Source organism: Wolffia australiana, chromosome 4, assembly GCF_029677425.1.
Source record: "Wolffia australiana isolate 7733 chromosome 4, ASM2967742v1".
Classification (NCBI taxonomy): Eukaryota; Viridiplantae; Streptophyta; class Magnoliopsida; order Alismatales; family Araceae; genus Wolffia; species Wolffia australiana.
This window is the reverse complement of record NC_135838.1, coordinates 5,748,405-5,762,508: the sequence shown is the minus strand read 5'-3', so window position 1 is coordinate 5,762,508 and position 14,104 is coordinate 5,748,405. Positions and strand designations below refer to the sequence as shown.

Genomic DNA, 14,104 nt, shown 5'->3' with positions numbered 1-14,104 from the left:
TGACACTAAGGACAAACGTTGGGTGCGCTTTAGAGAAAAGGTTCATTGAATTGATATGTAGGAATCCCTAAATGGCATTATACCCTAAATGTCAATAAGGTTGAATCATGCCACAATTGTATAAGTGCTCCGTTGACCTGAGACACCAATGACATCTCATAGATGGATGACTATGTTTTGACTACAGCTTACAAGTCCCTAATGTCAAGACTCAAATAAGTCTTAACTCAGATTTAATAAGATGTACACTTAGGTAATTGAGTGATCAAGATGTGATTGTTCACCTTTGTTATATGAGTAGATTGACTCAATGAAAATGAGGTAGCTAAATCCCTGGAAAGAGTAGTGAGGATATTGCAGAAGGGATTTCTCCATTGATACCCGTCATGCATCATTAATAATTGCATGATACGATAAGGTTTCACGATTGAACATACCCTAAGTCATTAGAGAGTCTTCTTTGGAAGAAGGATAATACATATACAACAACTGATTATAATAAAGGTTACGTGAGAGAGTTCATTTGATACTATGTATCTTTTAGAGCACAAGGTTTAGTTTGGTAACCCATAGGCCGGAAACTTAACATATCAATTCGGTTAAATAGATCATTACTTAATTAAGCTAATTAATGATATTGTTAATTAATAATGGTTTCAAATAATTTTATTGGATCATTAAAGTTATTAACTAAAATGATACATGGGCCTAAATGGTCACACGCATAAAATTAACAAGGCATTGGTGGATATGCTTTATTTAAGGGACTTTTTATGAAACTTTTAGTTAAAGTTTAAATAAAGGAGGGGAAACCATTTTACGCACACACGCAATCCAGACCAGGTTTTCCCTGCCCCTCTTTTGTTTCCAAATCTCCCTCAACCACTAGAGAGTCTTAATGATGAGAAGATCAACAAGATCTTTAAGAAGGGCTGGAGAAGAAGAAGTTGAGATCCAAGAGCCCTTGATCGTGTGGATACTTCTAGAGGTTGGAAACTTGAACAACTTATACAAAAATCTCCTCGGGAACAATTCAAGTGTGGGAGATGTGAAAAACTACTTGTGACACTATGTATCACCACTTATCATCATCTGTCCTATTTGGGATGTGTTGAACCCTAGCCTTATGAAGAAGAGAGAAAGAGACAAAGCAAACTAGATAGGAAGACAGTGCGAGAGAAAATGGGGAAGCGACCATGAGAGTAAGAGAAAAAGTGAGCGAGAGAGCAAGAGAAAGCGAGCAAGAGATGGATAGTAAGACATATAGAGAAAGTGAGAAATAAATAGAGATACGGATGGATTAGATAGATGGATGGAGAGATATGGAAAGCGAGAATTAGAGAAACCCTGAAGGTGAAAAAGACAGAGAGAGGCAAAATGAGCAAGCTAGAGGGCAAGAGAGCAAGATAGACATGAGAGTGAGAGACTCAACGAGTGAGATAAAGAGGGACAAAGAAAGAAAAAGAGCAAGCTAGTGAGGAAGAGAGAATGCAAAAGAGCAAGCTACTGTGACAATGAGAGATAGAGAGAAACAAAGATAGAGAGCAAGAAAAAACACACAAACGGGAAAGAGATAGAACGAGATAGATAGATAGATAGATAGATAGATAGATAGATAGATAGATAGAGAGGGAGAGGTAAAGAGTGCATATGCATGAGAGAGTGAGAGAGAGGAAAAGAGTGCACATGCATGAGATAGAGAGAGAGAGAGGAAAAGAGTGCACATGCATGAGATAGAGAGAGAGAGAGAGAGATCCAAAAAGCTCACGCAGAAAAGAGATAGATACAGATCAAGCAAAATAGTTCTAGAGAGACATAAAGAGAAAGGAGGTGAGCTAGTATTTTCTGTCCACAATAGTCATCATCGTGTCATCCTGACAAGGCTCCTCATCCCTATTTCTAAAAAGTCTTACCGGGTACCCATGCCACGTCAGCCACCTGTTTGGAAGATAGGATTAATTTGAAATACAAGATTAGTAATAAATGAACATGTACCCCTAATACTCACTAAGTGATTGGCGGCTAGGATTCAATATAAGTTTAGAGATAGGATAGCAGCTAGTATTAGATTTAGATAGGATTAAAGATAGGCCAGGATTTAATCGAGATAGGAAATACTTAGATTGTTGTCATGATTAGGATTAAATCAAGGACTATTCTGTTATTATAAAACTTATAACAGCTATAAATACGATGAACACACATGTACAATGATATTTGTGCAATAAAATTCTCACTACAGAGCTTGTTCTCCATGTCATCCTTCTTCCTCTCTCTTTCTTTCTTGTTTCCTTCCTCTACCTCTTCTTGAATTCCTTCACTGATCGATGACAATCATCATGGTCATCATCGTACTCAGTTGTAATCCTCGTAAGACGATTAATGGTAGGTTACATAACTTAATATTTCAATATTTTAAACACAGTATATAGACTATTACTGGTAGATTACAGAACTTTATATTTCAATGTATTAAATACAATATGGTATATTAATGGTAGACTATATTAAAATCATTAGCATTCCGTCCATCAGGCCAGACGACGACGAATGACGACTTAGAACAAGCCTACTTCCTGGATAATTCTTGGACCCATCTCTCTAGAGTTAAAAAAATCCTATTCTAAGAAGAGATCTAAAGAAAAGTTGGACTTTTTCTCATTGGCCGCCATGGTCCACCATGTTTGCAGGATCGTCTCTTCAGTCCAAGAAGAGGCCTTTCTGACTCATCCTTCATCTCCTTTAATAGTAATGCACTTCTAAATTGTAATCTTTGCTTTCTTCTTCACACCCATCAACATTAACTGCTTCCTTATCCCCGAGCTCGTGGCCATGGCGTCTATGGCAGCGGCTCTCGCATTACCAGGCGACCCATTTTTCAAGACCCAGAAGATAAATTCCCTCCCTCGACATGGGTTTTCCTTCAATTCCTTCCCCACCATCTCTTCCTCGAGAAGAAGGCCCAAATCTCTCGGAATTCGCTCAAGTTTGATCGATCCTGACGGAGGATCACTGGTGAATTTGATCCTTCCTGAAGGGCCGGAGAGAGAGACGAAGCAAAGGGAGGCGATCTTGTCTGGCGGCCCGTCCATCAAGCTCTCGAGGGTCGATCTCGAGTGGGTTCATGTCCTCAGCGAGGGCTGGGCCAGCCCTCTTCGTGGGTTCATGAGAGAAGCTGAGTTCCTCCAAACACTTCATTTCAATTTCTTGAGACTGGATGATGGCACGATGGTGAACATGTCCGTGCCGATTGTTCTGGCGATTGACGATTCACAGAAGCAGGCCATCGGCAACAGCAGCAAGGTCACGCTTGTTGATGGAAATGATAAGCCTGTGGCAGTCTTGAGCAAGTTAGCCGCTGAAATTCACGCTTTCCCTTTGTTCATCTCTAATTACTGCTTCTTATTCTTGTTCGGCCCTATAAGTTATTTGATTTTCTGTGTTTTTCTGGGTCGTAATAATTCTTTGGTTGTTGTTCATGGGTTTAATACTTCATTTTTTTTCTCCAATTGTTTTTTTATCTTAACTCATTAAATGAGTTGTAACGCAATAACCCTGCTGCCCTCTTCAGCAAGTCAGCCGCTGCTTAAGCTACCAGTTGATCACCTCTAATTCCCTTTTTTTATTCTTGTTCATCTGTAATATCTGTTTGTGGCCCTGATACTGCAGTTTTTCTCCAATTTTTTATTTTAAATTATTTGTTTGTTTTGAAATGTCAACGTTCCACTATTCCTGTAGTATTCATCTTTCATTATTATTTTCTATCCTTACTCAACCATTGAAAGTTATTTGATTCTGTGTTTTTGTGAACCACAATGATTCTTTGGTCAGTGTTCAGTTTTTTGAAGAATTTTCTTCTCATGGCTATAATACTTCCTTTTTTCTCCAATTGTTTTTTTTTATATTTTTTTTAAAAAAGGGAGAAGCTCACCCTAGATCGGTGACCCTCCTATATAATTAAGCAGTAGAAGTTATAGGTACACCCTTGACCCCTTCGTTCACTTCCCTTTATATCAAACAGAGACCAAACTCTTCACATTGTGTACTATGCTGAGCAGTGACGCCTCGTTTCCTTTGAAAATAACCTAGGTGTGGTGCAGTCCTATTGCCCAGAGCACAGGAATCAGCCGTCCCCGTTCTTCCTGCCCCTTGGATACCCCATCCTGTAGAGTCTCAGAAGGCCTCCTCCGAGGAGACAACCACCCCTGCCATAGACCACCTGTGCCACACTACCAAAGCAAACTTTTTTCTTCCATTATTTGTTTTCGAACTAATCAAAAGATATCAAATTTCAGTTAATCGTGTATGATAAATGTGATACAAGATGCCTTGTCCATCCATTTTTTTTGAAAGAATGCCGTGCCCTTTCATGTATTGTCAAGTTGAGTAGTTCTGTGTCACTTTGATCATTTATTCAAATCAGTGGCATTTTCAGGGAAATATTATTTCAGATTGTGTTTGATGCTTTTTCTTGTTGCATTCATCAATTTCTCTTGAACATTATTATTCCTGTCCAAGTATTTAAAATCACATGCCTGATCTTGACTGAGTTTGGGGTCAGATTGATGAAATGAGCTGTTCCATACTCCCAGCATTGAGATATACAAGCACCATAAAGAGGAGAGGATTGCAAGAACATGGGGCACAACTGCCAAGGGCCTGCCTTATGTTGAGGAAGCGATAGCAAATGCTGAGGGTTGGCTTGTCGGAGGCGATTTAGAAGTCTTTGAGCGGATAAAATACAATGACGGACTTGATGACTACCGATTGTCTCCTTCGGAACTTCGCAACGAGTTTATGAGGAGGAATGCCGATGCTGTCTTCGCTTTTCAGCTTCGAAACCCAGTCCACAATGGTCATGCCCTACTCATGACTCATACTCGTGATCGCCTTCTAGAGATGGGATACAAGAACCCTGTTCTGCTTCTGCATCCACTTGGTGGGTTCACAAAAGCAGACGATGTGCCACTGGAATGGCGCATGAAGCAACATGAAAAGGTCATTTTGTTGCTCTATTTCATGCTTTGGTAGATGAATAAATTAGCTGCAAGGCAATCTTTTAAATAACATGAAAGTAACATAACTAGAAGATAAAGGTAGAATTCACCAGAAAAGCCTCATGAGATCAAAATCTTCAGATTTGCAGATGGTCGAAGAGGATTTGGGGCCAATGCTGGTCGCGGCAAATCTTCATCACCATCATTTCCATATTTTAAAAGCTATTACTATTGTTGTCACTATCATCCATCGGTTGATGATGAATTGTTATTGTCATCTGATCTCCATGCTCATCACTGTCATCATCCATCCTTGCCAAGATAAACTAGAACATTCAATCATGTGTTAATCATTGTCGTTGTCATCTAATTTTCAAGGCCTGGCATTGCCACTACCTGTTGAATCTGTTGCTGTCATGTCCATTGTCATTCTTCCAAGATACATGCAGATGACAGCGACAATAACAAAGCAACGGGATGCCATGAAAACGATAAAGGATTCGTCACTGCCTTCATACCATAATGTGGAATTTATCCAGAGTTCTTTTTTAAATTTTAGCCTGGAAACCTGTTTAATGGCAAAAACCATGAAATACTGTGAACTGATTTCTTTATGGGCAGCGCCATCTAATTTCTTTGTCTATCAGGTGTTAGAAGAGGGTGTTTTGGACCCTGAGACAACTGTCTTGGCAATTTTTCCCTCTCCAATGCTCTATGCTGGGCCGACAGAGGTGCAGTGGCATGCCAAATCACGCTTAAATGCAGGAGCTAATTTCTATATTGTTGGAAGGGACCCAGCCGGAATGAGCCACCCTACTGAGAAAAGAGACCTTTATGATCCTGAGCATGGCAAGAAGGTCCTCAGCATGGCCCCTGGACTGGAGAAGCTGAAGATCCTTCCATTTCGGGTATTCATACATCCCATTTCACTACGATACTAGTTAACTTGGGGAGAAAGTTGTTTTCTCGGTAGACTAGTACTTTCCTTATGTTTCGTCATTTGTTTTATCATTATCTTGTCTTTTCCAATTATGAAAGTGAGAGAGAGAGCGGTTTTTCCTGTGTTTTCCTCTTTAAGGGTTCTTATGCAGCTCATTTAAGTTGGATTCCTGGGAAAAAGTTGATTGTTTTCTCTCTAGACCACGTATTTGGTGATGTTCGTTCAATTATTTAATCATTACCTTGCTTTTTTTGATATGAAAGAGAGAGGGGTTTTTGATATGTTGTCCTTATTAAAGATCTTTATACGGCTCATTTAAGTAGGATACATGTTGAAGTGGGGAGAAAGTTGATTATTCTGTTCGTTAGTTGTTTCCGGATGTTTGTTAATTTTTTTTAATCATTACCTTGTCTTTTTTATATGTGTTAGAGAGAAAGGGGTTTTTCCTATATTTTCCTTATTTAAAGTACTTATACAGATCATTTAGGTAGGATATATGTTGTCATGGGGGAGAAAGTTAATTGTTTTCTCTCTACGTTAGTTCTTTATGGATGTTTGTTTAATTTTTTTATCAATAACTTGTTGTTTTATAAGAAGAGGGCAAGTTTCCTATATTTTCCTTGTTAGGGGTACTTATAGAGCTCACTTAAGTAGAATACATGTTAACTCGCCGAAAAAAATGATCTAATTTAAATCTTAGTTATTTACAGAGGTCTGTTCAACTGTTTTATCTTGTCTTTTTGAGATGAAAAAAAGAGGAATTTTCCATGTTTTAATGTTAAGGCTGGCTTTTGGTTGGGTCAGGTGGCTGCTTATGACAAGACACAGATGAAGATGTCGTTCTTTGACCCGTCAAGGCCTGATGACTTCATCTTCATATCAGGAACCAAGGTTGACTTTTCCCATGATGAGTCCAGTTAGGGTCTTGGTCTCTTTTTCTCCTTTTATCTGGGTCGTTGACTTTTCGTTGGCTTTTACTGTTCCAGATGCGAACCCTGGCAAAGAACATGGAGAGTCCACCCGATGGGTTCATGTGCCCAGGCGGCTGGAAGGTTTTGGTTGAGTATTACCGCAGCTTAGTTTCATCGGAGAGCGAAGGTCTCCGTGAGTCTGCCACCGTTTTAATTTGAAGGAAATTATTGGATCTTCTTCAAAATTTATTCATATGAACAGTAATGACCAGGACAAATGTGCTATTTATGGAAGGCCCGTCTTGGATTTTGACCAGATTTTTTTTTGAATGCCTAAACCAACAAAAAAGAGGTTAGGTTTTAATTCAAAACTGATTGGATTGGTTCTTAGACATTCATGGACTTAGCATTTGGTCAAAGTAAAGTAAATGTGACAAGTCAGTATCCAACAGCCAACCTATAAATATTATTGTTTGTGGGCTGGTCGACCATCTACTATTCATTCATCTCAAGAGTGCCATTCTGGACCAGTGTGAATCTGTTGCACATTACAAACTCTTGACAGGTGTAACCTCTCTTAATCTCCATACCTCTTTTCACAGGCTTCACAGTATGAAAACCACCACAGTAAGATGCTGAGATTCTATCAAGTTTATCCATCTCACGTCCATCAATCTATCCAACTCCATCAATATCTATTATTCATCTGATATCCAATCTCAGTCAATTGATATCTGATGTCCGGGTGAAATCGAGATGATTTCAAATACTGTATATTGGATGTCAGATGGATGCCAGTACTGGATATTGTAGGGCTCAGGACATGTTGGATGCCAGTACTGGATATCGGAATCTGGTATTGGAAAAGGAATATCCAAAAAATATAAGTAGGAGACACTATTAATTGTTCCGAAGAAAAAATTATTGAAAGATAATTACACTCTATGTACGGCATGTTTAATTGTTTAGACCTAGATGTACCGGGCAAATGATTTGAAGGTTAACATACCTCCAACAATTCCAACCGGTCAAACACAATTGAATATTCATCATACGAATTTATGAACAGGAATTATACCCACGCATAGAAAAAATAGACTCATATAGCATAATTACATATTTATATGTGTCTTATTAAAATGATAAATATTTAAAAATTTACTTGTCGGACATCAAAAAAATTGATTTGCAACATTGATATTGGATATCATCCTCCAACCCCTGAGATGAAGATGATGTGAATATTGAAATGGAAAATGGTATGAAATATTGATGCTGTAGCAACCATTATCTGATATTCTCATTTGATATCTGGATATTGGTAATATTGTCATCTGTCATCTGATATCTCATATTGATCATTACTATCGTCCCGCCCGATATCCGGTTCAGCATCCATTCTAATATCGGCATCTTATATTGGGCTGGGGACAAGCAAACACTATCTCAAAGCCATAGCTAGTCAGACACACCCATGCATTGATCAATAATGTGACACATCTGAATCAAAATATGTCTCAAACTATAATCAGGTAAGTCTCATGTATCATTTTTCTGAACACATGGTTTACCAAGACCCATGTCAGAGGTCATGGTATACAAATTGAGACCTTAAGTCAGCCCAATCCTCTATCGGCCGATTTGGTTTGGAAGCATTACAGATCCTGTACCCATAGTAAGAAACCCTCAACCAGTCCTTTTATTGGGGTTTGCTTAGTCTTATCAACTCTCTTGTTAGGGAGGGTCAAAATTTAAACTAGCTCTATTTTTTATAAATAATGCTATAATTAATTCCAAATTGATTAGAATTAATATTTTAGAATCTTACCAACCATTAATTATATTAAAACTTTTAAACTATATTATAAATGATTCCTATACTTTTAATCATCAATTCATACGAAATTTTTCTAAAGTTAATGTTATCTTTTAATCAGTGTTTAGGGGGTTAAGTCGAATATAAATAGTCCATAATAAAAATTTGTAATGCGTACATAAAATTTTAAGTAAGAATTGATCTAATTCAAAAGACATCCATTTTTTTACAAGTTCATGAACTTTAGAAAAAATGACATCATAATATAGTTTTTAAAAAACTAATCAAGATGAGACTATTATTGTGATTCTGAATCGATATGAATTCATAGAAAATTTCGTTGTCCTTGGTTTTTCAAGTGTTATAAGTTGAAGCTTTATCTTCTATTTACTAAGTGCATTACATGACTATACAATATCTATATATATATATATATTGGAATTAAAAAATAACTAGCTAATTTTTTTATAAATGAACGTAATAATCACATGGGAACACTAAACACAACGGATTATTTATTACATGATTATACTCTTATGTAGTTTCTAATACTAATATTAATTAGTATTAAGTACCCTGTGTTATAATACTATGATGTATATATTTGTTTGTTGATTGATTCTTTCCCAGTTTTAAGTTATTTTTTACCTGAATCAGTTTGAAACCATGAATAACCATCAGCTAAGTCATGTTAGCTAAGATGCAATGATTGGTTTCCCTGATCAACAGATTTGGTTGATTGGTAAGAGCAGACTGCAGCTGATTGGGACTTTAGTTGGGTTGAAGGATAATTAATAATCATAACCATAATTCTTTGTGTAAAAATAGTTATAATTCCCTGCGGTTCTTTCCCAGTTTTTTCTTTGCTTAACTTTCCAGGTTTCTCAGATGGTTCCACTTTATTGTTACCTCTTAATGCAGCCCCAGGAATCAATGACTATAAATCTTTGTGGTGGATTAAACTAGGGCATATTATGCAACATATTCCAGATCTTTAAACAAGTTCCTCTCTACCTGATAATGGTGTTGGAATCTGCAGGTTCTTGATGAGTTGAAGGATCATTTATGGATGAGTTTGTTTGGCATCAGTCTACTCAAGTGATATTTTGGGGATGAATATTGTCCATAAAAGTTAAGGCCGAGTAAAAATCCATATAATGTCAAGTGAAGGTTTCATCACAACTGTCAAAACTGGCATTCCAACATTTGCTAAAGTGTTGAGTTTTCTAGGCCATGGTTGAAGGATCCATGTCTTAGATGAATGAGTCAATATAGTTGGTTGAAAAAGTTCATGCTAGGTATTTATGAGTGATGTACCCACAGCACCTAGCGCATCAAGAAAACCATGAATCATTGACAGATTTCCAACACCATCTAATGCCATTCTGAGAATCAATCTGGCTGATCAGTTTTGTACTGATAATCAGACGCCAATCTGGCCCTATTTTTATGCCCATGTGATTTCATTGTTTTGAAAACACTGGTTATAAAAAAGAAAAGAACATATAAGGCCCCTTTAGAATTATGTGATTGATTTACAACTAGGCTGGACCTTGTTATGATGTTAAAATATAGGTTACATGATACTAATTGTATAGTATACAAAGTATAGTGTGTCAATGGGATCTCCGCAAATTAATAACGGAAGATGCTTTTAAATTTCTCACTAACCAGAGGGTGATGGATTGTGGGCCTCGCTCTATCTATCAATATCAACATCAACAGCTTTAGGCATATCAATACCTTGCCACTGTTCCCTACTTTGATTGAAGTCAGGTGCATTGACTCTGATGGAGGACCATCGAGAAAATACAGGTCAGATTCGCCAGCAGCCGTGCCACAGAACACAAGCCGACGCGAGGGACCCGACCTTCAAGTACATGGCTTGAAAACCAGCCCCGACTAGTCTTTTATTTCTATTTTTTTTCGTCATTATGAACGATTATGGGCCTCGTGTTGAGGCTCCAGTATCTTCATGTTTTTCTTTTATTCTTGTGTTATTTGTTTCATTAGGCCATTAGGGCAACCACCCCTACTTAAGGGAATGGCCTGCCCTAATCGGACTTGGACTTTTCTCACTTAGACATTTTCAAAGTTGAAATCTTGTCTTCTTGTACGTGGGATCCAAGATCCGGTTCTGAGAATGTGGCCAGAAGTTAGATCTCCGTTGGAGATTGCCGGTCAAGATTGATAAGCGCTGCAGTTTCTCAACGTTTGGTGTAGTACAGCCACTCTCATCGTCGACCATCTGTCGATCATATTCAGATTCAGAATCGTCGATCGAATATCTATCACCTGAAGAAGAATCCAGCATTTTTGTTGAACACCGTCATCATTTTCTCGTATCTGGTTCGTGAACCTTTCAGTCGACGAAGATCTCCCCAAATCAAAAGATCTTTGGAGTGCTGCGATCAACTAATCGGCCATCATTCAAGCCGGAAGCTTACATCGAACGTGATTTCTGGATCCCTCAATCGAAACAACTCTGATTCTGTGGTAATTTTCAATTGCCGGTGAACTTTTCGGTTGAGAAATGATCGGATCGCCGGTGGGGTTTATTGATAATATTGAGTTCATGTTAAACCCCTCTTAATCTCTCTTGGGTCACGGATTCTTCCTCTATCCTTGGATTAATTCCGCCGCCCGCCGGAAATCCCACCGTTCGAAGGGAGTTCTCACAACCGCCCAATTGGATGAGCTAATTTGGGGTTAATTTGACCCCCCATGAATGTGTTGATGTAAGGGGTCTCTCGTCTTGGGCCCCACCAGAGGGATTCAATTCAGCCTCCCGTAGGAAGACTTGGTCAATTACCTTCCCCAAAATCCCCTTTAATTTGCAGAATAGTTAGTTGTAGACATTGTCGTTGTAGAAATTCGCAAAAAGCGAACAAAAGAACCGCACACGGGTCTGTGCGATGGTCTGTTCAAATTTGTTTTTGTTCTGTCCGGAAAATCAAACAGAACAAACAATTCGCACAAATTCGCTCAAAAAGAACATAACGACCATGTCTAGTTAGTTGCTTCAGTACCGATCTCAACGTTTCACTACCGGGAGAGTTTATTTTGGTACCATCCACTTTGTCATTGAAAGTAGGGTTATCTTTCTCTGGTGACGGAGTAGATTTACTAACGGCGACGCTTGTGAACACGTATGGGCAGTGATTTGCTTCCAGCTTCATCCGTGTTCATGCTGATCTAACGGGTAAATCCTGTTCTTAGAAATATCATTCTAACTTTGATAAAAAAATGAAGCCGTTGTGCTCTAGTATGACCATGATGAGGACATTTCCTAAAGAGATTTTTGTGTTTTTCCCGTGCTTCGGTAAAATTATCATTTCATTGCTAAAATGACCTAATTGCTCTCCTAGAAGCATTAGTCTTTGAAATAGGGTAATAATTTTTTGAGAAAATGAGTTTCAATTTCATCTTACGAATAAAGTCTTGCCCCTATTCCTACACCATTCCTTTTCTCTATCCTTCAATGTATAGAATAAAACCTTCATCTTCATGATGTCTAGCGAGATCCCTGAAATCTGATTCACAGAGAAAATATGGATAGTTCTTCCAGAAAAACATAAGGATCTTAAATAGCTGACCCGTTGAAATTAGGCAAATTGTTAATAATAACATCATCAAATTTAAAATTTACTCCTTCAGGTGTAGGGGCAAAAATCATAGTGTTAGTGCTACTCCCACTAGGCTCATAGCAAACCCCAATTTTTTACATCTCTATTCTTGAGGATTGTTGCATTAGGATCATCTGCCGTTTCTTGAGCCTTATCAACAAGAACCTCTTTGCTTTTGTCTTGAAAAAAGTGAGAAGTTGGATTTCCCTTCTTTGACCTGGTGCTAACCATAAAAAGAAAAAAAAGGTTATGTCAAACATTATTATAAATACCATACCTCTTGTTGATCCCTCTTAAACCTTTTCTGCATTCCGATAAATGTTAGAAAAATAGAAAAAAATACTAATTGATAAAACACTGCTGCACTCAAAGCTGCCAAAACAAAGATCGGGACAGAAATTGAGGGATAGTTACAATGTGGGAGAAAAGGGGTTTAAATAAGGATCCCAGATGCTCAATGTGAGAAACCTAGAATGTATGGACAGGATGTGGCAATTTGGCCAGTCAGTTTCATGAAACATCAACCACCCACTTGAATTTCTCCTTAAAATAGGCCTCTCCGTTGAATGTGCTTAAGCTCCTTTTGGGATTCAGATTGGGCCTGCTAGGGACTACATTGTGCTTTTAGGTCCCTCTCTTTTCCACTATTAATATTCTACTTACCTAAGTCATGTTATAAATTAAGCTCCAAGGAAATTGATAAGCCAAAAATAGGGATGAATTTTACGAAATTTTAATCATTTGTGATTTTCAATTTCAGCTTATACAATAAAATTTATAAAACCCTACTTAAGATATGTAGTGATAAGTAAAGGTACCATCCAAGGAAGGCTAGTACGGAATCCAATTTGATGCGTTGCTTGAGTAATTCAACCCTAATTAGAGTTAATTTGATATTTAATGAAGATCAAATCAACCTAATTAGACAAGGAAGTTAGAAATCGGAGTAGAAGAGATGAGAGGAATAGAAGAAATAAGGGGCTCTAGATTGGCTTCTTTGATCCAAAGAGAAGGGTCAAAGGGGTCAATTTGAGAGGTTGAGAGGGAAATTTTGATTTGGTTTGGTTGGTTTTGTAGGTTTGATAATTCAGAAATAACTACACTATTAGATAATAAAAAGGGAAATTTAATCTCCTAGAAATTGAAGTTCTTATAGTTTTTTTAATGTGCACTTGGAATAGCTAGGTAAATCTCTCAATCTCTGCTCACAATCTTAGTAAGGGCTTGGACATTTCGCTCAAGCCTAGCGATTTAGAAGTTCAGACCAAGTTCAAGAAGAATGAAGAAGAAATTTAACTAAAACATCATCCAAAATACACTAAAAGTTCAAATATGATGCAAAAAAAGGTACCAAATAGGTTGATCCAAGCTGGAGCTCCTCTCTTTCTTGCAGCTGTGATAGAGCACCATCCAGAATGAGCTCCCCCTCTCGAAATTCAGCTTTTATACTTAGGTTGCATGGTGAAAATTACCATTTTACCCCCATTTAGTAATTAATTGTTATCTATCAATGTAGGCTTGATCTGAATGATCTAACAATAATGATCAAAAGAGGGGATCAAGACGAGAAAATCCATAAAAACATCATCTCAATCGGACTTCAGGATAAAAAGTTATGAATAAATGAATTTAAACCGATTTTAACCATTGGATTTAAATCCATTTATTTAATTATTTTCTTTTGAAACATGCAATGACGTGTCGATTCCTCATTGGATGATGAACTTTAAACTTCGAATGGCGGGTTCATTCTCGTTGTGCCACGTACCCCTTTCCTGAAATCAGAATAAAGAGAAAAATATAAAAAATAAACA

General features: G+C 37.7%; 1 protein-coding gene across 1 annotated transcript; it reads left to right on the top strand.

The window, feature by feature from the left end:
• Positions 1-2,765: 2,765 nt before the first annotated feature.
• LOC144701715 (ATP-sulfurylase 3, chloroplastic-like) lies at positions 2,766-7,164 on the top strand. The gene is made up of 5 exons (XM_078573459.1): positions 2,766-3,350; positions 4,593-4,998; positions 5,645-5,905; positions 6,742-6,828; positions 6,924-7,164. Exons 1-5 carry the CDS (start codon positions 2,833-2,835, stop codon positions 7,065-7,067), a joined length of 1,416 nt encoding a protein of 471 aa, XP_078429585.1. The 5' UTR covers positions 2,766-2,832; the 3' UTR covers positions 7,068-7,164.
• The last annotated feature ends 6,940 nt before the right edge of the window (positions 7,165-14,104 follow it).